Source organism: Cricetulus griseus, chromosome 5, assembly GCF_003668045.3.
Source record: "Cricetulus griseus strain 17A/GY chromosome 5, alternate assembly CriGri-PICRH-1.0, whole genome shotgun sequence".
In the NCBI taxonomy this organism is placed as follows: Eukaryota; Metazoa; Chordata; class Mammalia; order Rodentia; family Cricetidae; genus Cricetulus; species Cricetulus griseus.
The window spans coordinates 170,623,143-170,642,425 of record NC_048598.1 but is presented as its reverse complement, the minus strand read 5'-3'; the positions used below and the strand labels follow the sequence as shown (position 1 = coordinate 170,642,425).

Sequence of the window (19,283 nt, the reverse complement as noted above, 5' to 3'; positions counted from 1 at the left end):
GTTCAGCCTTAGTTGTCAGGGAAAGGATGTATTAAAGGCAACAGACACTGCCAGAGATTGTGGAGCCTGAAGAGGGCCGAGAGTGAACGTCTGGGTAACCTTTCATCTTTATGGAGGGGGATGAATTTCTTTTCTTAACTGCCATTTAGGTTAAGGTTGAAACCCCTATAAATAGAACTCAGAAATCTCTATCTATATGGAAATAAAGACTCAAGGACACCAGGGAAATTGTATTTTATAGGGTTTTTGGTTGTTTTTTGAGACAGGGTTTCTCTGTGTAGCCCTGACTGTCCTGGTACTTGCTCTGTGGACCAGGGTGGCCTTGAACTCAGAGAGCTGCCTGAGTGCTGGGATTAAAGGTGTGTGCCACCATGGCACAATATTTTTTTTTCTGGTAAGGTCTTGGTATGTAGCTCTGGCTGGCCTATAACTTGCTGTGTACCAACTCATGCAACCTCCTGCTTCAGCCTCTTGAGTACTGGAGTTACAGACACTAACCACCAGACCTGTATGGAAAATTGCATTTTTGTATACCAACACTGATGAGAAAGTAAAGCAATAATTATAATTGGAGGACAAAGTTTCTAAAACTGGAGTAAATTGTGTAAGCCCTGGTGTTCAGGTGTCTGTCCTAGATGGTGATGCTTACCACCTGAGGGCAAATCTCTCAAATTAAGACCTGTAGATGGGGTTTTTGTCCCACCAGGTTCTGAAGCCCTTTAGTCCCAAATAAACACACAAAGTCTCATATTAATTATAAACTGTTTAGCCAATGGCTCAGGCTTCTTATTGGCTAGCTCTCTCTTAATTATTAACCCATTTCTACCAATCTGTGTATCTCCATTTGGTTTTGGTTTACCAGAGAATGCTCCAGCATGTTACTCCTTGGCGGCTGTGTGTGTTCTGTGGCCCCTCTCTGCTTCTCCTCAGAATTCTCCTCATCTGGTAGCCCCACTTATACTTCCTTCCTGGCTACTGGCCAATCAGTGTTTTATTCATCAACCAATAAGAGAAATATATATACAGAAGGACTTCCCCCATCATAGGGCAGATGGCTTTCTCCAGGAGAGGACAGAATAAGGGCAGAGAGGTTTTCCTGCTTCTGCTGTCATCTCACATGTCAGGGTTCCATGTTGTGGGGTAGCCCTCTGCCTCATCACTCTCAGGAAGGTGGGCCTGTAAAGCTGCTTGAGTTGCCTGCCCTAGCCACACATTTCTAAAGATTCCGAAGTGAAGAATGATGTGAACACTGAAGTAGAATGAAGGCAGATGTGTAATTTCAATGTCTTCAGCAGTCACATTAAAAAATGAAATTACTCTTAAGATCCAACATATTGTAATTACAGCACAGTTAATCTTTAAAAGTAATTGATATATTTTATATTCTTTTGTTTGGAAGCTTGTTGTGTATTTTATACTTAAAGCATCTCTCAGACTGCCCCATTTCAGGAGTTAAATAGCTACATGTGGCTAATGGTGATGCACTGGATGGTGTCTCTATAGATCAGCTTGCTAGGTGGTTGGCAGTTATGATTCCATATGAGCAGCCTCACGCAGAGAGTGAGCTTCCTCTCCTCTGTAATGCCCACTTATTGGAGACTTGTACTTACCAGGCGTTATGTCATGCAGCTGCATGCATTCCTTCCCGGGCACCTACACAACCCAATGAACTAACATCGCCCACAGCTTACAAAGGAAAATCAAGAGCTAGAGAGATACCTAAACAGGTTCCGTGATTTCCCCAAGATCCCCAGCTCATAGGGAGACTTGGACATCCAAGTCAGATGATTCTTAGCCACTATACTGTCCCATCTCTGTTCAACAATAGCCTGTTGAACTTCACTTTACATAATGCTTTTGTAGAAACCAGACCATGTATGTACCAATGGCCCCATAAGCTTTTGAGTATATCTTGTCTGAGGAAATGCTGGGCATGCAAAGCCAGCACCTGGAATCTATCTCTGGAAACAACTGAAAGTGTTTGATATTGAAAGCCTCACACAGCTAAGAGTGTAGGGATACATGATCTCGGTTGAGAATCCTGTTCACGCTGGTGTTGCAAAACTGAACTTTTAACAAGTACACACACACACACACACACACACACACACACACACACACACACACACACAAATACACAATGGTGCTGGGGATTGAATACAGAACGCTGTCTATACTAGACCAACACTACATCTGAGCTATTTTTGAGTATTTAAATTAAGACTTATTCCAAATAATAAAAATGAAAGCAAATCAAGCTAAGCATGAGACTAGGGAAAGGAAGAGAAGAAGGAAGGAGAGGAAGAAAGCGGAGGAGAGGGGAGGGAGGTCATCTCATTAGAAAGAGTCTGGTGATCAGGGTAGAGGAGGGGTGTGAACCAGCGCTGCTCCAAGGATCTCAGCAGCTCAGTTCCGGGTTTTCGCCTGCATCTCAATGGTAGGCTCACTCATTGTCCAAAGTGTGTTTCTTAGCAACAGATTCTCCAATAATTGAATCCACCAGTTTTGTCAGTTCTGCCCAGGGCTCAACCTTTGAGTCTAATGTGTGGCTTTAGAGTAGGTTCAGGTCAGGCATTCAATGATGTCAAATACAGAAATGCATATGATTTTACAGAGAGATGTCTGTATAGGACTACTCCCAGGGTAAGACAGTCATCATTCTAGAACAGTCTTTTCCTGTGTTCTACATGTTCCCTATGACTTCATTTGATTTCTAACCTTTGCCTTCTCAGTGACTGGGACAATCCAAGTGGCCCACAGGCTAGATAGAGATGCAGGTGAGCTGAGAAAAAATCCCATAATATCACTGGAAGTTCTGGTGCGGGACAGACCCTCTGGGGGTCAGGAGAACTGCATCCAGATAACCTTCACTGTGGAAGACATCAATGACAACCCTGCAACATGCAGAAAACTTACCTTCAGGTACTCATGTGTTGAAATGTGTTCCCTTTTGGGTGGCCCTTGACCTCTGGGCTTCTCTGATATAGAATGGCATTGGGAAAATGACTTTCCACAAACAGATTTAAAGTGTCCCATTTTTTTCAAAGATCTTTTTGTTATTCTTTTCCTTCTTTCATTTTCTTCCCTCTTCATTATTTCTCTTTTCCACTTCCTGTGTTTACAGTTATTTTTTAAATTTTATTCCATTTGCACCACAGGCCCTCTCTGGACTGTGTCTTTTCTTTATTTATTGTCATCAGAGGTAAGACAGTCAAGTTAACACTTGTAATGGAGTCAGGATTAGTAAGTAGGACCTCCCAAAGACATTCGCAGTAAATAATATGAATTATTATTTTACCCAAGTACTTGGGTAAAAAAAAAGAAAACATCCAATTCACCTTCTATAACTTAATTGCATATGAGTGAAATACACATGCACATAAGAATGGGTTATTATATATTTTCACATGTTCTTTGACTCACCATTGATTCACAATAATTTAAAAAGTCCTTTAATAATTATTTTTATTTTATGTGTGGTAGTATTTTGCCTGCATGTCTGTCTGTGCACTGTGTGCATGCCTGGTGCCTGCAGAGGTCAGAAGAGGGCTTCGGAACTGGAGTTATGAACATTTAGTTGTGAGCCTTCACATAGATGTTAGGAACAGAACCCAGGTCCTCTGGAAGACCAGCAAGTGCTCTGAAACTCTGAGTCTTCACTTCAACCCTTTAAAGTCCCTTTGATTCTGGGTTACTATGCTTTTTCTTTTCTTAAACCATAGCTATTTCGACCAAAAGCCACAAGAGTGGGAATTCTTCCACAGTAGTACCTTCAGCTCTGTGGTTTCCATGCTAGCCAGTCTTTGGAAATCTGAATGGGGTAGGGTATATCTCAGCAATGACCTTTGTGGACAGAATGCCCTGCATCCAAAGTAAGGCTGGAGATCCGAACAGGCCTCTGTTTTGATGACCCAATAGGCAAAGTCTCTTGGGTTATCTTGTCTAGGTTTTCAAGTTTGCTCCAGGTGACTTTAGACAGATTCAATACATAGCATGGCCATGCGAAAGATGAAGTGTAGTGATACACTATTTATGGTTTATTAAAGCTTGTCTGAGGATTCAGAAATGCAAAGTCAGCCTTAAGCTGATCAGGCACTGGTGACACATATCTTTAATCCCAGCAGCCAGAAGCTAGGAGGTGGTACTACACAGTTTTAATCCTAGGACAAAGAATCAAGAGATAGATGGATCCCTCTGAGTTCAAGGCCACCCAAAGATACAGGAGATTGAATCAATCTAAAAGAGTAACAGATCACGTGCCTTTAATCCCAGCATTAGAGGGGTATAAAAGATAGAAGCAGGATCTTCAGTAGTCAGTATCAGACATTCATTCTCCAGCCATGCTGAGGAGAGGTTACAGCTTGAGGCTTGGTGACAGCTCGTGGAGGAAGGATCAGCCCATTCAGCCTGAGGTAGAGGGTGGCCAGCTGCTTTGCTTTTCTGATATTCAGCTTGAAGTTTGAACCTCAATATCAGTCTTCTATTTATTGTGCTACAATGAAGAGCTGTAGACAACGACTGCCAGGGTAAGCGATAGCTAATACATTCATTTGTTATGTATATGACCAGCCCCCATTGTCAAAATTTGTTATGTATGTGACCAGCCCCCATGGTCACCATTTATATGCTCTACTCAGTGCTTGAGGGTCAGTGTGATGGCTTGGAGTCTGTTCTGGACACATCTCAGACCCAGCATGAACCTTGCTTATGCCCCAGAAGGCTGCCTATTGCTTTCCTTGCAATTCATGTTCTCCTGACCAGTGGAGAACTCCCAAAAAGAAAAAAAAGGGGGGAGTGAAGCTGGGGGCTTATCAACTCCCTCACTTTTACAGTTGCCTTCTCTACCTTCTAAAGGGTCCATCCCTAAGGCAGCCCTTTGCACACAGCACTCCCGGGCCCTGGGTTCCAGTTTCAGGGAGTTTTCCTCCACTGGAACTTCCGAGTCTCTGCATAGCAAGGATGATCCACTCTTTGTGTGTGTGTGTGTGTGTGTGTGTGTGTGTGTGTGTGTGTGTGTGTGTGTGTCTGTGTGTCTGTGTGTCTGTGTGTCTGTGTGTCTGTGTGTGTCTGTGTAGGGGGGAGAGGATCAGGGTTGGAGACAGGGTTTCTTTGTGTAGTTCTAGCTATCGTGGAACTTGCTTTGTAGACCAGGCTGGCCTTGGACTCACAGAGATCTACCTGCTTCTGCTGGGATTAAAGGTGTGCGCCACCACCACCAGTTGCTCCACTCTTTTTAGCCCTTAAATTTTCTACACACATCCAAATACCCCTTTACTAAATCTCCTAGAATTATTCTCATTTGCTGTCTACTTCCTGCTGAGACCTGGTTGACCCAGTCACAGGCTGGACCATGTTGTAGATCATTATCCAAACTTGAGCCTTCCAGATGTTCAATCTCTTAGATGGGCAGGGATAAATGCCATGGATAGTTAGGATATGATTTCCACAGCACCATAGGCACAGTCTAAACCCATAGTCTGCTAAAGGAAGTCTGGGCCTGTAGATGGAACAATGCTTTTGCAGTCACTCACTTCTCTTGAGAATCTTCATTTGTACTAGTCCTCTGCAGTGGCCCCAGTGCATCCTGGGAAATTCACTGTTTATCCTAAGCCTTCTGGCTCTTTGTTCCTCTACATGGAGGACTATCGGTGCCTGTAGCAGACTGTGCTGTGTCTCAAGCCTCTTTGTTTGTTCTGTCTTTTTCTCATAACTGTTCATCCAATAATCTGGCTTTCTGTGGTCTACAGTTCCCTGAGGTGGTAGGACAGTTTGCAGACTGTGTTATATGCTACCTAGTGAAATCATAATTTGAATGTCATAGGTCCTCCAGGCAAGCCCACAGAGAGTCCTGCTCTCAATGGTCTCCAGTTTAGCCCTGAAATCCATCACACTAAGTCAGTAACTGTGCTAATTACATTCATTTCTGAAGATAGTTCTAAATAATGGAGTCATCACCTCTAGTCTTTTCCAAAGAGAGTAACTCCCAGCTGGACTGCTTAGAAGTGAGGTGGTCCTTGAGAGGACCCCTTTCTGTGAACTATAAAGTGGAAATCTTCACTTCAAGAGCTCAGCCTGCAAGTCCATGATCCTGAACATACAGACCTGTGAGACTGAGAAGCCCTGTCCATGTATCCACCATCCCATCCTTGATCCCTTCTCCATCCCAGCCATTACATTGCCAAGCATGGAAGCAAAACAAAACCACAGGACAAAGGAAAAGGAGCTGCACAGTCACTGACATTTACATTAGGGCACTGTGACTTGAAGTTTCAGCAGATGGGCTGGAGAATGGGAGGGTGATAGTTGGAGGTCCAGAGGTTGTGGGTGGGTGGGACAGGACAGCCTGGAGGAAGAAGGTCCTTTCAGGTTCCCACATCTTTGCACTGAGAGGCTGTGACATTCACAGGTTGATGATGAATGGGCCCAGGCTCCAGCAGAGGCATCAAAGGCAACAAGGTGGCCTCTGCTCATGTTGTAAATTGTCCAGCACTTGGCTGAAAGTGCTTTGCAAGCTGTTCATGAACAGGAGGAGATCCAGAAAGCTGCTGGGCAAGTCACCTTCATGTGAGGAGGGCACATGATCTGATGGCTGTGAAGGAGAGAAGGGGCTCCCCTTAGAGGCAGGGATTGATAAATGAGGGCGAGTGACTTTCTAAGACTTATGTTTGTGGGAAAAATACCAAGTGCCAGAGAAAAATGAAAAGAGCTTGTCAAAACTACTGATGCAGCTTAGTTCTTGCCTAGCAGGCACTGGGTTAGATCTTCAGCAGCACGGCCCGAGCACAGACACAGAGAAAGAGAGACAGAGACAGAGGAACAGAGGGACAGACAGACAGACACACACACAGACACACAGACACAGAGAGATACACAAACAGAGAGCCAGAGAAAGAGATGACAAACACACACACACACAGAGACAGTGTGTGTGTGTGTGTGTGTGTGTGTGTGTGTGTGTGTGTGTGTGTGTGTGTGTGTGTGTGTGTGTGTGTGTGTGTGTGTGTGCTTGCACTCTGGCACCAGGATCTTGAATTCTTCAGGTGACACACTCCCCTAGGTCCACAGTGTGTAATCAAAGCTTAGGTCCACAAACATGCATGGCCTAGATAAAATTATATATTGATTGTGTTATTGGGGAGCTCACCAGAGGTGACCACTCAGGCAAAGTGTATAGACAATTTAAAGTCTTTATTCAGTGCCTGGGACCACATGCAAGTGTTCAGGAACCTGGGTAGAGCCCCAAGTGTCCAGAACATGGGGTTTTTAAAAGTAGGAACCATGTCCTCCATTTTGAGAGCTTCACAAAAGTAAGCAGTTTGAAGCGAGAAGGTTTTGTTTTTGTTTTTGTTTTTGTTTTTACTTTTTCTTAATTTCTTATTTTTTACATTCTCATCCCAGTTTCCCCTCCTTCCTCTCTTCCCATTCCCCATTTCTCCCTCCTCCCATCTGCTCCAGGGAGAGGGTAGGGCCTCCCCTAGGAAGTCTACTAAGTCTGTCCCATCATCTCTTTGAGGCAGGACCAAGGCACCTCCCCACCCCCACCCCCACCCCCCCCCCCTAGGCTGAGCAAGGTATCTCTCCATATAGAATGGGCTCCGCTCAGTCAGTATGTGCATTAGAGTTAGATCTTGGACCCACTGCTAGTGGCCTCATATTGTCCCAGTCACAGCATCGTCACCTATATTAAGGGAGTCTAATTGGGTCTTATGCAGGTTCCCCATTTGTCAGACCTGAGTCACTGATCTCTCACTAGCTCGAATCAGCTGATTCTGTAGGTTTCCCCATCATGGTCTTGACTCCTTTGTTCATATTATCACTCCTACCTCACTTCAATTGTGCTCCAGGAGCTTGGCCCATTGGTTAGTTGTGGATTTCTGCATCTGCTTCCATCTGTTTCTGGAACAGTGTCTAGCTTCTCTGGGGTTGTGGATTGTAGACTGGATATCTTTTGCTTTATGTCTGGTATCCACTCACAAGTGAGTACATACTATACTTGTCTTTCTGATTTTGGGTTACCTCACTTAGGATGTTTTTTTTTTTCTAGTTCTGTCCACTTGCCTGTAAATTTTAGGATGCCATTGTTTCTTAGTGCTGAGTAGTATACCATTGTGTAAATATACTGCAAATTTCTTCATCCATTCTTCAGTTGAGGGGCATCTAGGTCATTTCCAAGATTTGGCTACTACAAATAATGTTGCTAAGAGCATAGTTGAGCAAGTGTACTTGTGGTGTGAGTGTGCATCCTTTGGGTATATGCCCAACAGTGGTATTGCAGGGTCTTGAGATAGGTTGATCCCTAATTTTCTGAGAAATAGACATACTGATTTCCACGGTGGCTGTACAAGTTTGCACTCCCACCAGCAATGGAGGAGTGCTCCCCTTTCTCCACATCCTCTCCAGCATAAGCTGTCATTGGTGTTTTTTATCTGAGCCATTCTGATTGGTGTAAGATGGAATCTCAGAGTGGTTTTGATTTGCATTTCCCTGATGACTAAGGATGTTGAGCATTTCCTTAAGTGTCATTCCACCATTTGAGATTGTTCTTTGAGAATTCTCTGTTTAGATCTGTACCCCACTTTTTAACTGGGTTATTTGGTAGTTTGATTTCTAGTTTCTTGAGTTCTTTGTATGTTTTGGAGATCATCCTTCTGTCAGATGTGGGGTTGGTGAAGATCTTTTTCCATTCTGTAGGGAACCATTTTATCTTGTTGACCATGTTCTTTGTGAAACAAGCAGTTTTAACAGCTAAGGTAAGTGAGATAGGACAATAGTGACTCCAGTGAGGAGCAGGACAAGGATGGGTGCAGCTTGCTTTTCCATTGCAGCCTGGGTCTATGTTAGTGTGTGCTCTTCCTTCCCCATGACATAAGCACACCTGGGCAGGATGTGCAGTACACAAAGGAGGAACTTAGTGTTGGAAGCTCTGAGGAGGCACATTTAATTAAACCATTGGTACATGCCCACCGATTGGTCTTAGGGACCACATAGTATTGCTGCTGATGAAAAGACCTGACCTGGAGAGTGGAATAGCAAGCATTGGAGTAAAGTGAGGAGGCTTGGAGCTCAAAAGTCCTGGATTCCACCTGGTGTCCAGCTCCCTGTAGGTCCCCCAGTGGTAGCTTAAGCTATACCCAATTACCATTGCTTTTATTTGCTGGTAGACCAATGGTCTAGTTGATCCCTAGCCCTATGTATAAGGGGTTGAGGATTCGGGCACAGTCAGCAGTCCTGATCAGTTCCCAGATGGGAGTGATTAGACAAACTTAACCTTGTCAAGGGTAGAGAATATAGAAGGATTCCCAGCCCCAGTGCCACTGGGGCATAGTGTGGTAATGATTTTGGTGCTGGCTACAGCCAATCTCATGGGAGGGAAATGTTGGTTGGGCTGGGTAGGAGATCTCTGTTGGAACCCATCAGTCTAGGTCCTAGGAAAGTGGCCTTCTCTGCATAGTAAACTTATTTCCTGTAACGTGAAGTTTTCTTGGCCTGGCTAGGTCCTGCCACCCTTCTCTGCCCCAAAGTAATACACAGACACTATATTAATTATGAAGCTGTTGGCCAGTGACTAGGGTTTCTTATTAGCTAGTTCTGTCTTAATTTTTAACCCATTTCTATTAATCTAAGTATTCCCATATGGTCTTCTCTTACAGGAGAAAGGTCCGGGGACCTGTTACTTCTCTGGTGTCCTGCATGTCAACTGCTTAGAGTCTCTGCAGAGAAGAGAGTGCTTTCCTATTTCTCCCTGCTTATATTCTCTTTCTGCCCAGCTATGTCACTTCCTGCCTATTTGTACAGATCTCCAGACCTCTATGGTTAGCTAGTGGTACTTCCTGGGATCACATGATGATTCCTCTCTGCCTATACTTCCCAGAATCCTCCTTGTCTCCTAGTCCTACCTATCATCCTGCATGGCCAGTTAGTGTTTTATTCTGTTGTGCCTGAGTCACAAGGATCCACAAAGAGACCAGGGAGACAGACAACCGATGCAAATGTACGAGGTTTATTAAATTGTCCATACTACCGCGGGAGGGACCCTGTCTAGCAAGCTGATGCAGCAGCCTCCAGAGGGGGTGAAGTTCCCTGTCTACTGCTAGGTTTTAAAGACAAAAGTTACAGGATTGCATCAGTAGGTATGGGTTGTTTTCTGATTGGTTGACATTTGTGGAACAATCAAGAAATTTCTCAAAGTCATATTTTGGCATGAAATACCTGTGTACTAGGTATTCTTTCTGGTCAGTGCTGAGAGGGAACATTCTGTGGTTTCTATGGCTTTGTCTTGTTACTTGCAGGTGTCCTGTTTTCATAGATACCAATAGTTTTCAGAACTGTATCCTGGAGACTATAAGGGATGTGTTGGTCTCCCCTGAAGTTTCTTTTGTGGCCAAACAGTTCCCAGGAACCAAGTACCTAGGAGGCTGGAGGTGGGGGAAGTCTGAAGTTTCTCTGTGTTCAGTTTTAGCCCTAGGCTCTAGGAGGATCTGTAGTTTCCTTGTGCCAGAGGCCTACATGTATTTTCTGTAGCCTGTCATGGCTGCTAAAGCAGAGGCTGAGTGAGGGCCTGGTCCCTTCATTCCTAAAAGTGAAGCCTTTTAGTTTAGTTTGCCCCTTTCATCAACCAATAAGACAAACATACACAAAGAACATTCCCCATCAATTTCCTGAGTCTCTTTTGGTATCATAAGAGTCTCATTTCCCAGGTCCTTCCAGTATCCTATGGAACACAGATCTGCACACTCAAGGCTTCGACAGACAGTGTTGGTGAGCTTTTGATCCCTGTAGCAGTTACCCATCATATCTTCCCTCTAGGTTAGTCCATTCAAAGGCAAATATATGTGGGCTGGCTGGGACTAGTTGGAGGCCGAAGAAAGCATCTTTTAGATCTAGGACCATACAAATCTTCCTTTCTCAGGGCAACAAACTTAGGAGGATGTAAGGCTTTGGGACAGGAGGGTAGATGGCTTCCACCCATTTGCTCACCTCCCCACCTTAAATCCTGAACTGACTGGAAGGTCTGAGGGTCAGGCTTCAATACAGGAAGCAAGGAAGTATTACATGAGTAGTGGCAGGGGACAAGAATTCCTGCCTCCCTTGGTGGTTGATGTGTTTGACAATCCATGGATTGTCTCCCAGGTCAAGGGGTATTATTGTTTGAGCCATACTGGCATTGACCTATAATGGGTGGCCAGTATACTGCTAAGCCTGTTGGTTCCCCTTGGCCCAAACATCAGAGTCTCTTGGTTTGGATTCCTACAGGTATCCTGAGAATAGCTCTTCCTTCCAGGTGGCCAAGTCCTCTTTTAAGAGGTACACCTTGACTAAAGAACAAGTGACCACAATATTGGTAGTTAAACCAGTCGAGTTCCCCCTGAAGAGATGGTGGCTCTGAGTTTTGTCATAAGTCCCTTTCAATCAATGGGTATAGATAGTCTGGCATACCCAGAAAAGAATAAGTCATAGTACCTTGTCCTAGTCTCTGGTCCAGGAGGTTGTCCACAAAGGATAGGTGGTTTGGCCTGCTGCTCCTTGGACTGCTGTGAGGTGAGGGTTCAAGAGGTTCTGTCAAGACAGAGATGGGTACTCTGGTGTCTATTAGAAAGCTAATAGGTTTGTTCTCTATTCTTGCTGTCATCCTGAGTTCCCAGTGATAGAGTTGTATGGAGCCCAAACTCTGGGTTTTCAGCTAGCTGGAGGATGGGGTGGCTTTCCTCCTCTTTTTCTTTTCTGCTTGGACATTCATTCTTCCATTGACACGCTGTTGTTTTTTTTCCAGATATTTTTTTGCCCTTTTTCCTGGTCTATTTCCCCTATTTCTTCTCTTGTCAGTTTCCCTAAGGGCAAGCATCACTGCATGAAGGAGTTTGTTTCCCTGCCTGTCTAGCTTCTGTATTAACAACAGTCCAGAAGGACTCAAGGGCAGTCATGGTGAGGGCGGTGAGGAGGACACTAGGACAGCCCAGGACCTGTGGGTTAGAAGGCTGATTCAGTTGCCATTTTTAGGGGAAAATATTGAATTGTATCTTTTTGCCAGCATTATGTTGACTGAAAGAGCAGCTAGAAAACACAAGTTTTTAGCCATGGGGGTGGCTGAACATCCAAGGTTAGCCCATGATTAGCATAAGAGAACTGATGGGGATGACTGGGAGAGCTTGTCACAATGTTCCAGACTGCCCTGACTGCCTTGATATCCAAAGGTCCCTCAGGTAGCCATCCTACCTTAAAAGATGGGCACTGATGTTTGCAAAGAGCACAGAGTCTTCCTGGGGAAAAATGAGTACCTTCACTGTCCTTATCCCAGAAGTCCTTTGAGTTTTAACATTCAATAAAGCAGCTTACCCTGCCCCTCCATTTTAGGGCAAGTGACACACAGACTTAAAGAGATAAAGACAAACAATACAAACACAGACAACAAAAACCCGGCAAAACCACAGGTAGCTATCAAGTATTTATTCATCCAACAAGCCAGGGAGCTCCAGCGACTTTTCTCACAGACCCCAGATACCCACAGACTACAGTCACATCCAACCTCCCTGCTTGCGCTCCCTATTCAGATGACGCCCTCTGCAGACGGAACCTCTGGAGGTGTTCCAACCAGGTGACCAGAATACAAGATGGAGAAACCTTTTAATTTGCTCTTTTGGGTGGAGATGGCAGGGTGCTTCTGAAGTGCTTGGCAGTGATAGGTCAGAGAGCATTTTCTTGGGGCCTTGGAATATCTTAGGCCACATGCCTTCGCTAGGGTCCATTCTCCCTGAAACACTCTTGCTCACTCCTGGGGGTCCCAAGGACCCAAAGTGTCTGAGTCCAGTCTCTGGGATCTCTAAAATGTTACAGGGAGATCACCCGAGATGCCCACTCAGACATAGTGTATAGACAACTGACAGTCTTTATTCTAGCAGCTGGGACCACACTCAAGTGTTCAGGAACCTGAGTAGAGCCCCAGATTTCCAGAACATGGGGTTTTTAAAGCAGAAACCACATCCTGCATCTGGCTTGGCAGCTGCAGGCAGGCTACGCAGAGTTGAAGCAAGCAGTTTTTAGCAGAAGCTAAGGTAAGTTAGCTAGGACATCCTGACCTTTGGTTCCTAGAATAGAGCTGGGTAGTTTTCCATGGGATTCTCCATCAGGAGATCAGATTCTAGTTAAACCTGCAATGGCCTCAGCACACAACATGGAGGAACCTCTGCATTGTCTTGCCCCATCACAGGAACTTAAATTTTACACAGACAATGAAAAATCATCATCTGGAGGCTTTAACTTTCTTAGATAATCCTTGTGCCCCCTCCAAACTATTCTTTGCTCTCCTGTAAGCTAAGGCCAAGAGTACAAACCTCTTGGAGTTGCAGGAATTAGAGATTTTTTTGGAAAGTACTTAATATGAAAGAGCACACAATTAGCTTTTAATAAGTGGTCCCTATTGAAGCATCGATGACTAAAAGCATGGCATTGGACAGTGAAGGCAGAAACAAACGGCAGATGGGCCTTCTGCCACAGTGACCGTGTGGGGATGCTGTTGCTGGCCACAGCTTAACACAATCCTTGCTCCACAATTGCTGATCCACAGTTCATGTTAGCAGTCACAAGAAGAGGTTGTAGAATGTAGAAGGAGAATACCTTGAGCTTTAGGAACACACTAAAGATCAGGAGGAGGGGCATTCCAGAAGCAGGTGCAGTGGCCTGGGGCGAGAGCCTTGGGGGCCTGTGAGAGGAGCATCGGGAGCATCCCACTCTGGTTGTAGGAGCATGAACAAGGAGCAGCTGAGGGCAGGGAGATAAAGTAGGAGAAGGTGAGGGGAGTTCTGTGGTCCAAAGTTGAGATGTTCTCTGGAGCAGGCTGCCGTGAGCTGACACTGACAGGATGCCTCTAGCTGCTATATTAGACACAGTCCAGAAGGACTCAAGGGCAGACGTGGTGAGGGCAGTGAGGAGGACACTAGGACAGCCCAGGACCTGTGGGTTAGAAGGCTTATTCAGTTGCCATTTGTTAGGGGAAAATATTGAATTGTATCTTTTTGCCAGCATTATGTTGACTGAAAGAGCAGCCAATGGGACGTTGCTTTTGGACCTGAACAAGTTCTGCTTTGATGATGACAGTGACGCGCCAAACAACAAATTCAACTTCACCACACCATCTGGAGTGGGGAGCAGCCGCAGGTTCTCACAGCATCCAGCTGGCTCTGGGAGAATTGTGGTCAGTTCACGGTCATTGCCTCATTAAAAGGACGCTGGGGAAACTGGTCCAACATGCATGGTGCTTTTGCTACCCTGCAGAGAAAAATGCACAAGGCAGCCTCCTCTCAGAGCCACAGTAACTGACAGACTTAATAGCGGCTGTGTGTTCCTGTCAGCTCTTTATTTCACTGGGGCTTTGGCACTGCTTATTATGCAGAGCTGCTGGGGGCTGAGGACTTGGCATGCCTTTCGTTTGCATGCCTGTTTAGTGAGCCATTGTAGATGTGGCAGTGCCCTTTCTGCACAAGCTCTTCTGCTATTTGAGTGCTTGTTTCTCCAATGAAGTGCAAGGGAGAAAAAACAGCCCAGCAGAGCCACCTTGATAGATTCTGCATCATAGAGCCACCAGAGACCCCACAGAGAGTAAAACAAGGAGGGGTGGAAAGGGCGCTCACCAGCAAAGGCGGAGCTGGATGGATGGGCATGAGAGGGGCTCAGCAAGGTGTGTGGCTTCTGTTCACACAGGGCTCCTGCTGCAGGGTGCGGGAAAACAGCAAGAAGGAGGAGCGTGCAAAGGTTGCCAGGGGTGTTTCTCATAGACCTTGTTTGCAATGAGAGCAAGCTGCCCACCCCCTTTCTTCTCAACACACCTCCTTTTCTACCACCCGTCTCAAGCTGTTTTGGAAGTCATGATGTCATGGAAAACAAGCTAATTTTGATTTTGGGGAAATTCATATTTTTCTTAGGTTCTTGATTTGTATCCACTATTTAAATTGTAGAAAACACTGATGAACATCACCATATAGGAGTGAACACTATCAACATTTTGATATATTTATTTTTCTTTTCTGTATGGTTTTATGTATCCCTCTACATATTTGTATACGTATGTTAAATAATGGAAACTATCCCTGTGTAAAGGGCTTCATTTTATACTTTTCTTCAACTGCTCTGATGGCATGAACCTTGTTTGTTGGGCAATGGTGCTAGCTAGACATTTTTGGAGATAGATTTTTCTCCTCTGGTAAATTCATCTGAGTAAGTTCTCTAGCTACACTAGAGTATGGGCATATCTCAAAACTCCACAAACACCCCAGCAAATGCTTTTTAAGGATGGTGGCAATTTACACAGCCACTAACTATATGAAAACAGAATTATCACTCCAATGATATGACTGTTTATCCTGTATAATCTATTATCTCTGTTTTGACCTAGTTATTTGGTGATCTAGATTATGAAAATCCAAGCAACCTAGCAGCTGGCAACAAGTACAGTGTGATAGTCCAGGTGCAAGATGCTGCCCCTCCATACTATAAAAGTAAGCACCCTTTTGACTTACTTCTGTGACATCTTCCTTGAGCATCAGTGATTGAACTGCTTTAGGTACTTCTAGGTATTGGGCACAGGGTTTCCTGTTACACCCAGCAATCAGGCCCCAACAGCTACGCCCTCTGTTTTGACTAAATTACAGTGGACCCCTCTGCCTTCCATCTTGCTCCTTTTCCACAGCTTCTCTATTTCTGTCAGTGATTTTTCAGGAAATGCAAATGCCATCACCTCACTACCTTCAACAGTGCTGCAGTTGTTACATTAATGTTTAAACTCTTGGGTTTGGCACACAAGCACTTCCATGATCTGGCTACTGTGCCTCCCATCCCTTCCCACGCAAATTCCCCTTTTCTTCAACTGTGCCAATCACTTACAGTTGGCCTGAGAGACTCACAGAGTTTTGTACCATAGAGTTTTTGCACATGGCTAGAACACTCCCTCCAATCCCATACACCCCCACTTTCACACTCTCCTAATTCCACAGTGCCCTTCTTTTGATACTCTCCCCATACTTCACTGGCCTCTATTTCGCACAGCTCCCTCTCCACACTGTCCCCTATTCCAGACTGTTGTCTATCCCACACTGTCCCCATTACCACACTGTCCCCTGTCCCACACTGTCCTCATTTTCATACTGGCCCATTTGCCTCTTTCAATCCTTTTTAGGCTTTTCTCAAACTTCCTCCTCCAGGTTCCACAGTGGCCTGTATCTGTGGTGTCGGGGAATCTACCACTAAGTGTCTGAAGGCAGGTCTCCACCTGAACCTGAGCCCACACTTACAAGATGCTTTCAAAATGCCCACTGAGCAGATGGGTGCAGGTTGTGATGTAAATTTGTTTCTATTTCCATTTTTAGATAACATATACATTTCCATCCTAACAAGCCCAGAAAACGAATATCCTCTCATCTTTGATAGACCATCCTACATGTTTGATGTGTCAGAAACAAGACCAGGTGGGTAGGGGCCAAATCACATAGACTCTTGCCAGGCTTCATCTGACTTCAGGCTCTGAAGAGGCATGGCTCCTTGCAGGGACCACCAGTAGCTTTTCCCAGGTTCATGGTTAATTTGTGTTTATTACATCCTTCCTTCCCTCCCTCGCTGTTTTCTCCCTCCCTTCCTTCTCTCCCTTCCTCCCTTGCCTTCCTCCCTCCCTTCTCTCCCTCTCTCCCTTCTCTTTCCCTCCCTTGCTTCTCCCTTTCCACCCTCCCTCCCTCTCTCCTTTCTGCCCATTGCTCTCTTTCATCAGAGACATCAAGATGAAACATGGGGTTTGAAAACTTGATTAAACTGCATTTCTCTGAATGTTCTGATTGCTTCCTTGTCTGTCTGTCTGTCTGTCTGTCTGATTTCTACCAATCCTCCATGTTGTAGACTAAGCTTTTTCTTGTTCTCTTCTGTGATTTTTAATTGACTCACTCAGTTGGAATTTTGAAGTAGGAAAAAGATTTCCCACTTTTCTAGTTCCTTTATTTAAAGACAAAATAAGGGTGTCTTCCTCTTCTTGAGTCAACTTATTTTCTGATGTTATAATGATACTTTGATTTATTTTTAATATTTATTTTTATATATTTGAATTACAAACAAGATTGAATTACATGACGATCCCAGTTCCCTTCTCCCTCCCTTCCTCCTCTACCACCCCCCAACTAAAATCCTACCTATCATATGTCCTTTCTGCTAATCTACACCTGACTCAAAATTTCTGCTTCCTCATGACCTCTGCATCCTTCTTTTTCTTCCCTTCTCACTCTTGTAGGTTCCTCCCCCCTCTTCCCATGTTCTCAATTTGCTCAGGGGATGGTGACCCTTTCCCATTCTCCAGTTTGTCTCTTTTAGGGTCTTCTTTGTTTAATAGTATCTCTGGCAGTGTGGATTGTAGGATGGTAATCTGTTACTCTATGTCTAAAATCCACATATGAGTGAGTACATATCATGTTTGTCTTTTTGTGATTGGGTTATCTTGCTCAGAATGGTTTCTTCTAGTTCCATCTATTTCCCTGCAAATTTCAAGATTCCATTGTTTTTTTCTGCTGAGTAGTACTCCATTATGTAAATGTACCACATCTTCTCTATCCATTTTTGGTTGAGGGGCATCTAGGCTGCTTCCAGTTTCTGGATATTACAAATAATGCTGCTATGAACATGGTTGAACAGATGTCCTTGTTGTATGAATGTGCTTCTTTGGGTATATGCCTAGGAGTGGAATTGCTGGATCTTGTGGTAGACTGATTCCCATTTTCTTGAGGAGTCGCCATACTGATTTCCAAAGTGGCTGTACAAGTTGGCACTCCCACCAACAGTGGAGGAGTGTTCCTCTTTTTCCACATCCTCTCCAGCATAAACTGTCATTGGTGTTATTGATTTTAGCCATTCTGACAGGAGTAAGATGTTATCTCAGAGTTGTTTTGATTTGCATTTCCCTGATGGCTAAGGATGTTGAACACTTTCTTATGTGTCTTCAGCCATTTTAGATTCCTCTATTGAGAATTGCCTATATAGTTAGTTGTGTACCCTATTTTTTAATTGGATTGTTTGGTGTTTTGGAGAATAGCTTCTTGAGTTCTTTGTATATTTTGGAGATCAGCCCACTGTCAGATGTGGGGTTGGTGAATATCTTTTCCCAGTCTGTGGGCTGTCGTTTTGTCTTGCTGACTATGTCCTTTGCCTTACAGAAGCTTCTCAGTTTCAGGAGGTCCCATTTATTCATTGTTGATCTCAGTGTCTGTGCTACTGGTGTTATGTTCAGGAAGCCGTCTCTTGTACAGATTAATTCAAGGGTATTTTCCATCTTCTAGTAGGTTCAGTGTGGCTAGATTTAAGTTGAGATTTTTGATCCATTTTGACTTAAATTTTGTGGGGGGCAAAAGGCTTGGTTCTATCTGTATTCTTCTACATGTCTACATCCAGTTATGCCAACACCATTTACTGAAGATGTTCTCTTTGTTCCAGCATATATATTTGGATTGTTTGTCAAAAATCAGGTGTTCGTAGGTGTGTTGGTTAATATCAGGGTTTTCAACTTTATTCCATTGGTCTACCCGTCTGTTTTTGTGCCAATACCAAGCTGTTTTCAGGACTATAGCTCTGTAATAGAGCTTAAAGTTAGGGATGGTGATGCCTCCAGAAGTTCCTCTATTGTGCAGGGTTGTTTTGGCTATCCTGGGTCTTTTGTTTCTCCATATAAAGTTGAGAATTGTTCTTTCAAGGTCAGTGAAGTATTTTGTTGGGATTTTGATGGGAATTGCATTGAATCTGTAGATTGCTTTTGACAAGATTGCCATTTCTACTATGTTGATCCTGCCTATCCAAGATCATGGGAGATCTTTTCATTTTCAGGTATCCTCTTTAATTTCTTTCTTTAGAGAGTCAAAATTCTTACGGTACAGGTCTTTCACTTTTTTGGTTAGTGCTACTCCAAGGTATTTTATGTTGTTGGAGGCAATTGTAAACGGTGATGCTTCTCTGATTTCTTTCTCCACCAATGTGTCATCTGTATATAGTAGGGCTACAGATTTTTTTTTTATTTAATCTTGTTGTATCCTGCCATTTTGCTGAAGGTGTTTATAAGCTGTAGGAGTTCCCTGGTAGAGTTTTTTGGGTCACTTATGTAGACTATCATATCATATGCAAATAGTGAGAGTTTGACTTCTTCCTTTCCTATTTGTATTCCCTTGATCTCCTTTTGTTGTCTTATTGCTCTAGCTAGAACTTCAAGGCCAATATTGAAGAGGTATGGAGAGAGTGGACAGCCTTGCCTTGTTCCTGATTTTAGAGGCATT

General features: G+C 44.2%; 1 protein-coding gene across 1 annotated transcript in view; it reads left to right on the top strand.

Moving 5' to 3' along the window:
• Cdhr3 (cadherin related family member 3) overlaps nt 1-19,283 on the top strand; it is a 75,124-nt gene that overhangs the window by 34,225 nt on the left and 21,616 nt on the right. The window contains exons 8-11 of the mRNA XM_035445883.1: nt 2,733-2,922; nt 14,017-14,188; nt 15,386-15,488; nt 16,356-16,454. Coding sequence (XP_035301774.1) covers nt 2,733-2,922; nt 14,017-14,188; nt 15,386-15,488; nt 16,356-16,454 — 564 coding nt within the window. The remainder of the gene's footprint in view (nt 1-2,732; nt 2,923-14,016; nt 14,189-15,385; nt 15,489-16,355; nt 16,455-19,283) is intronic.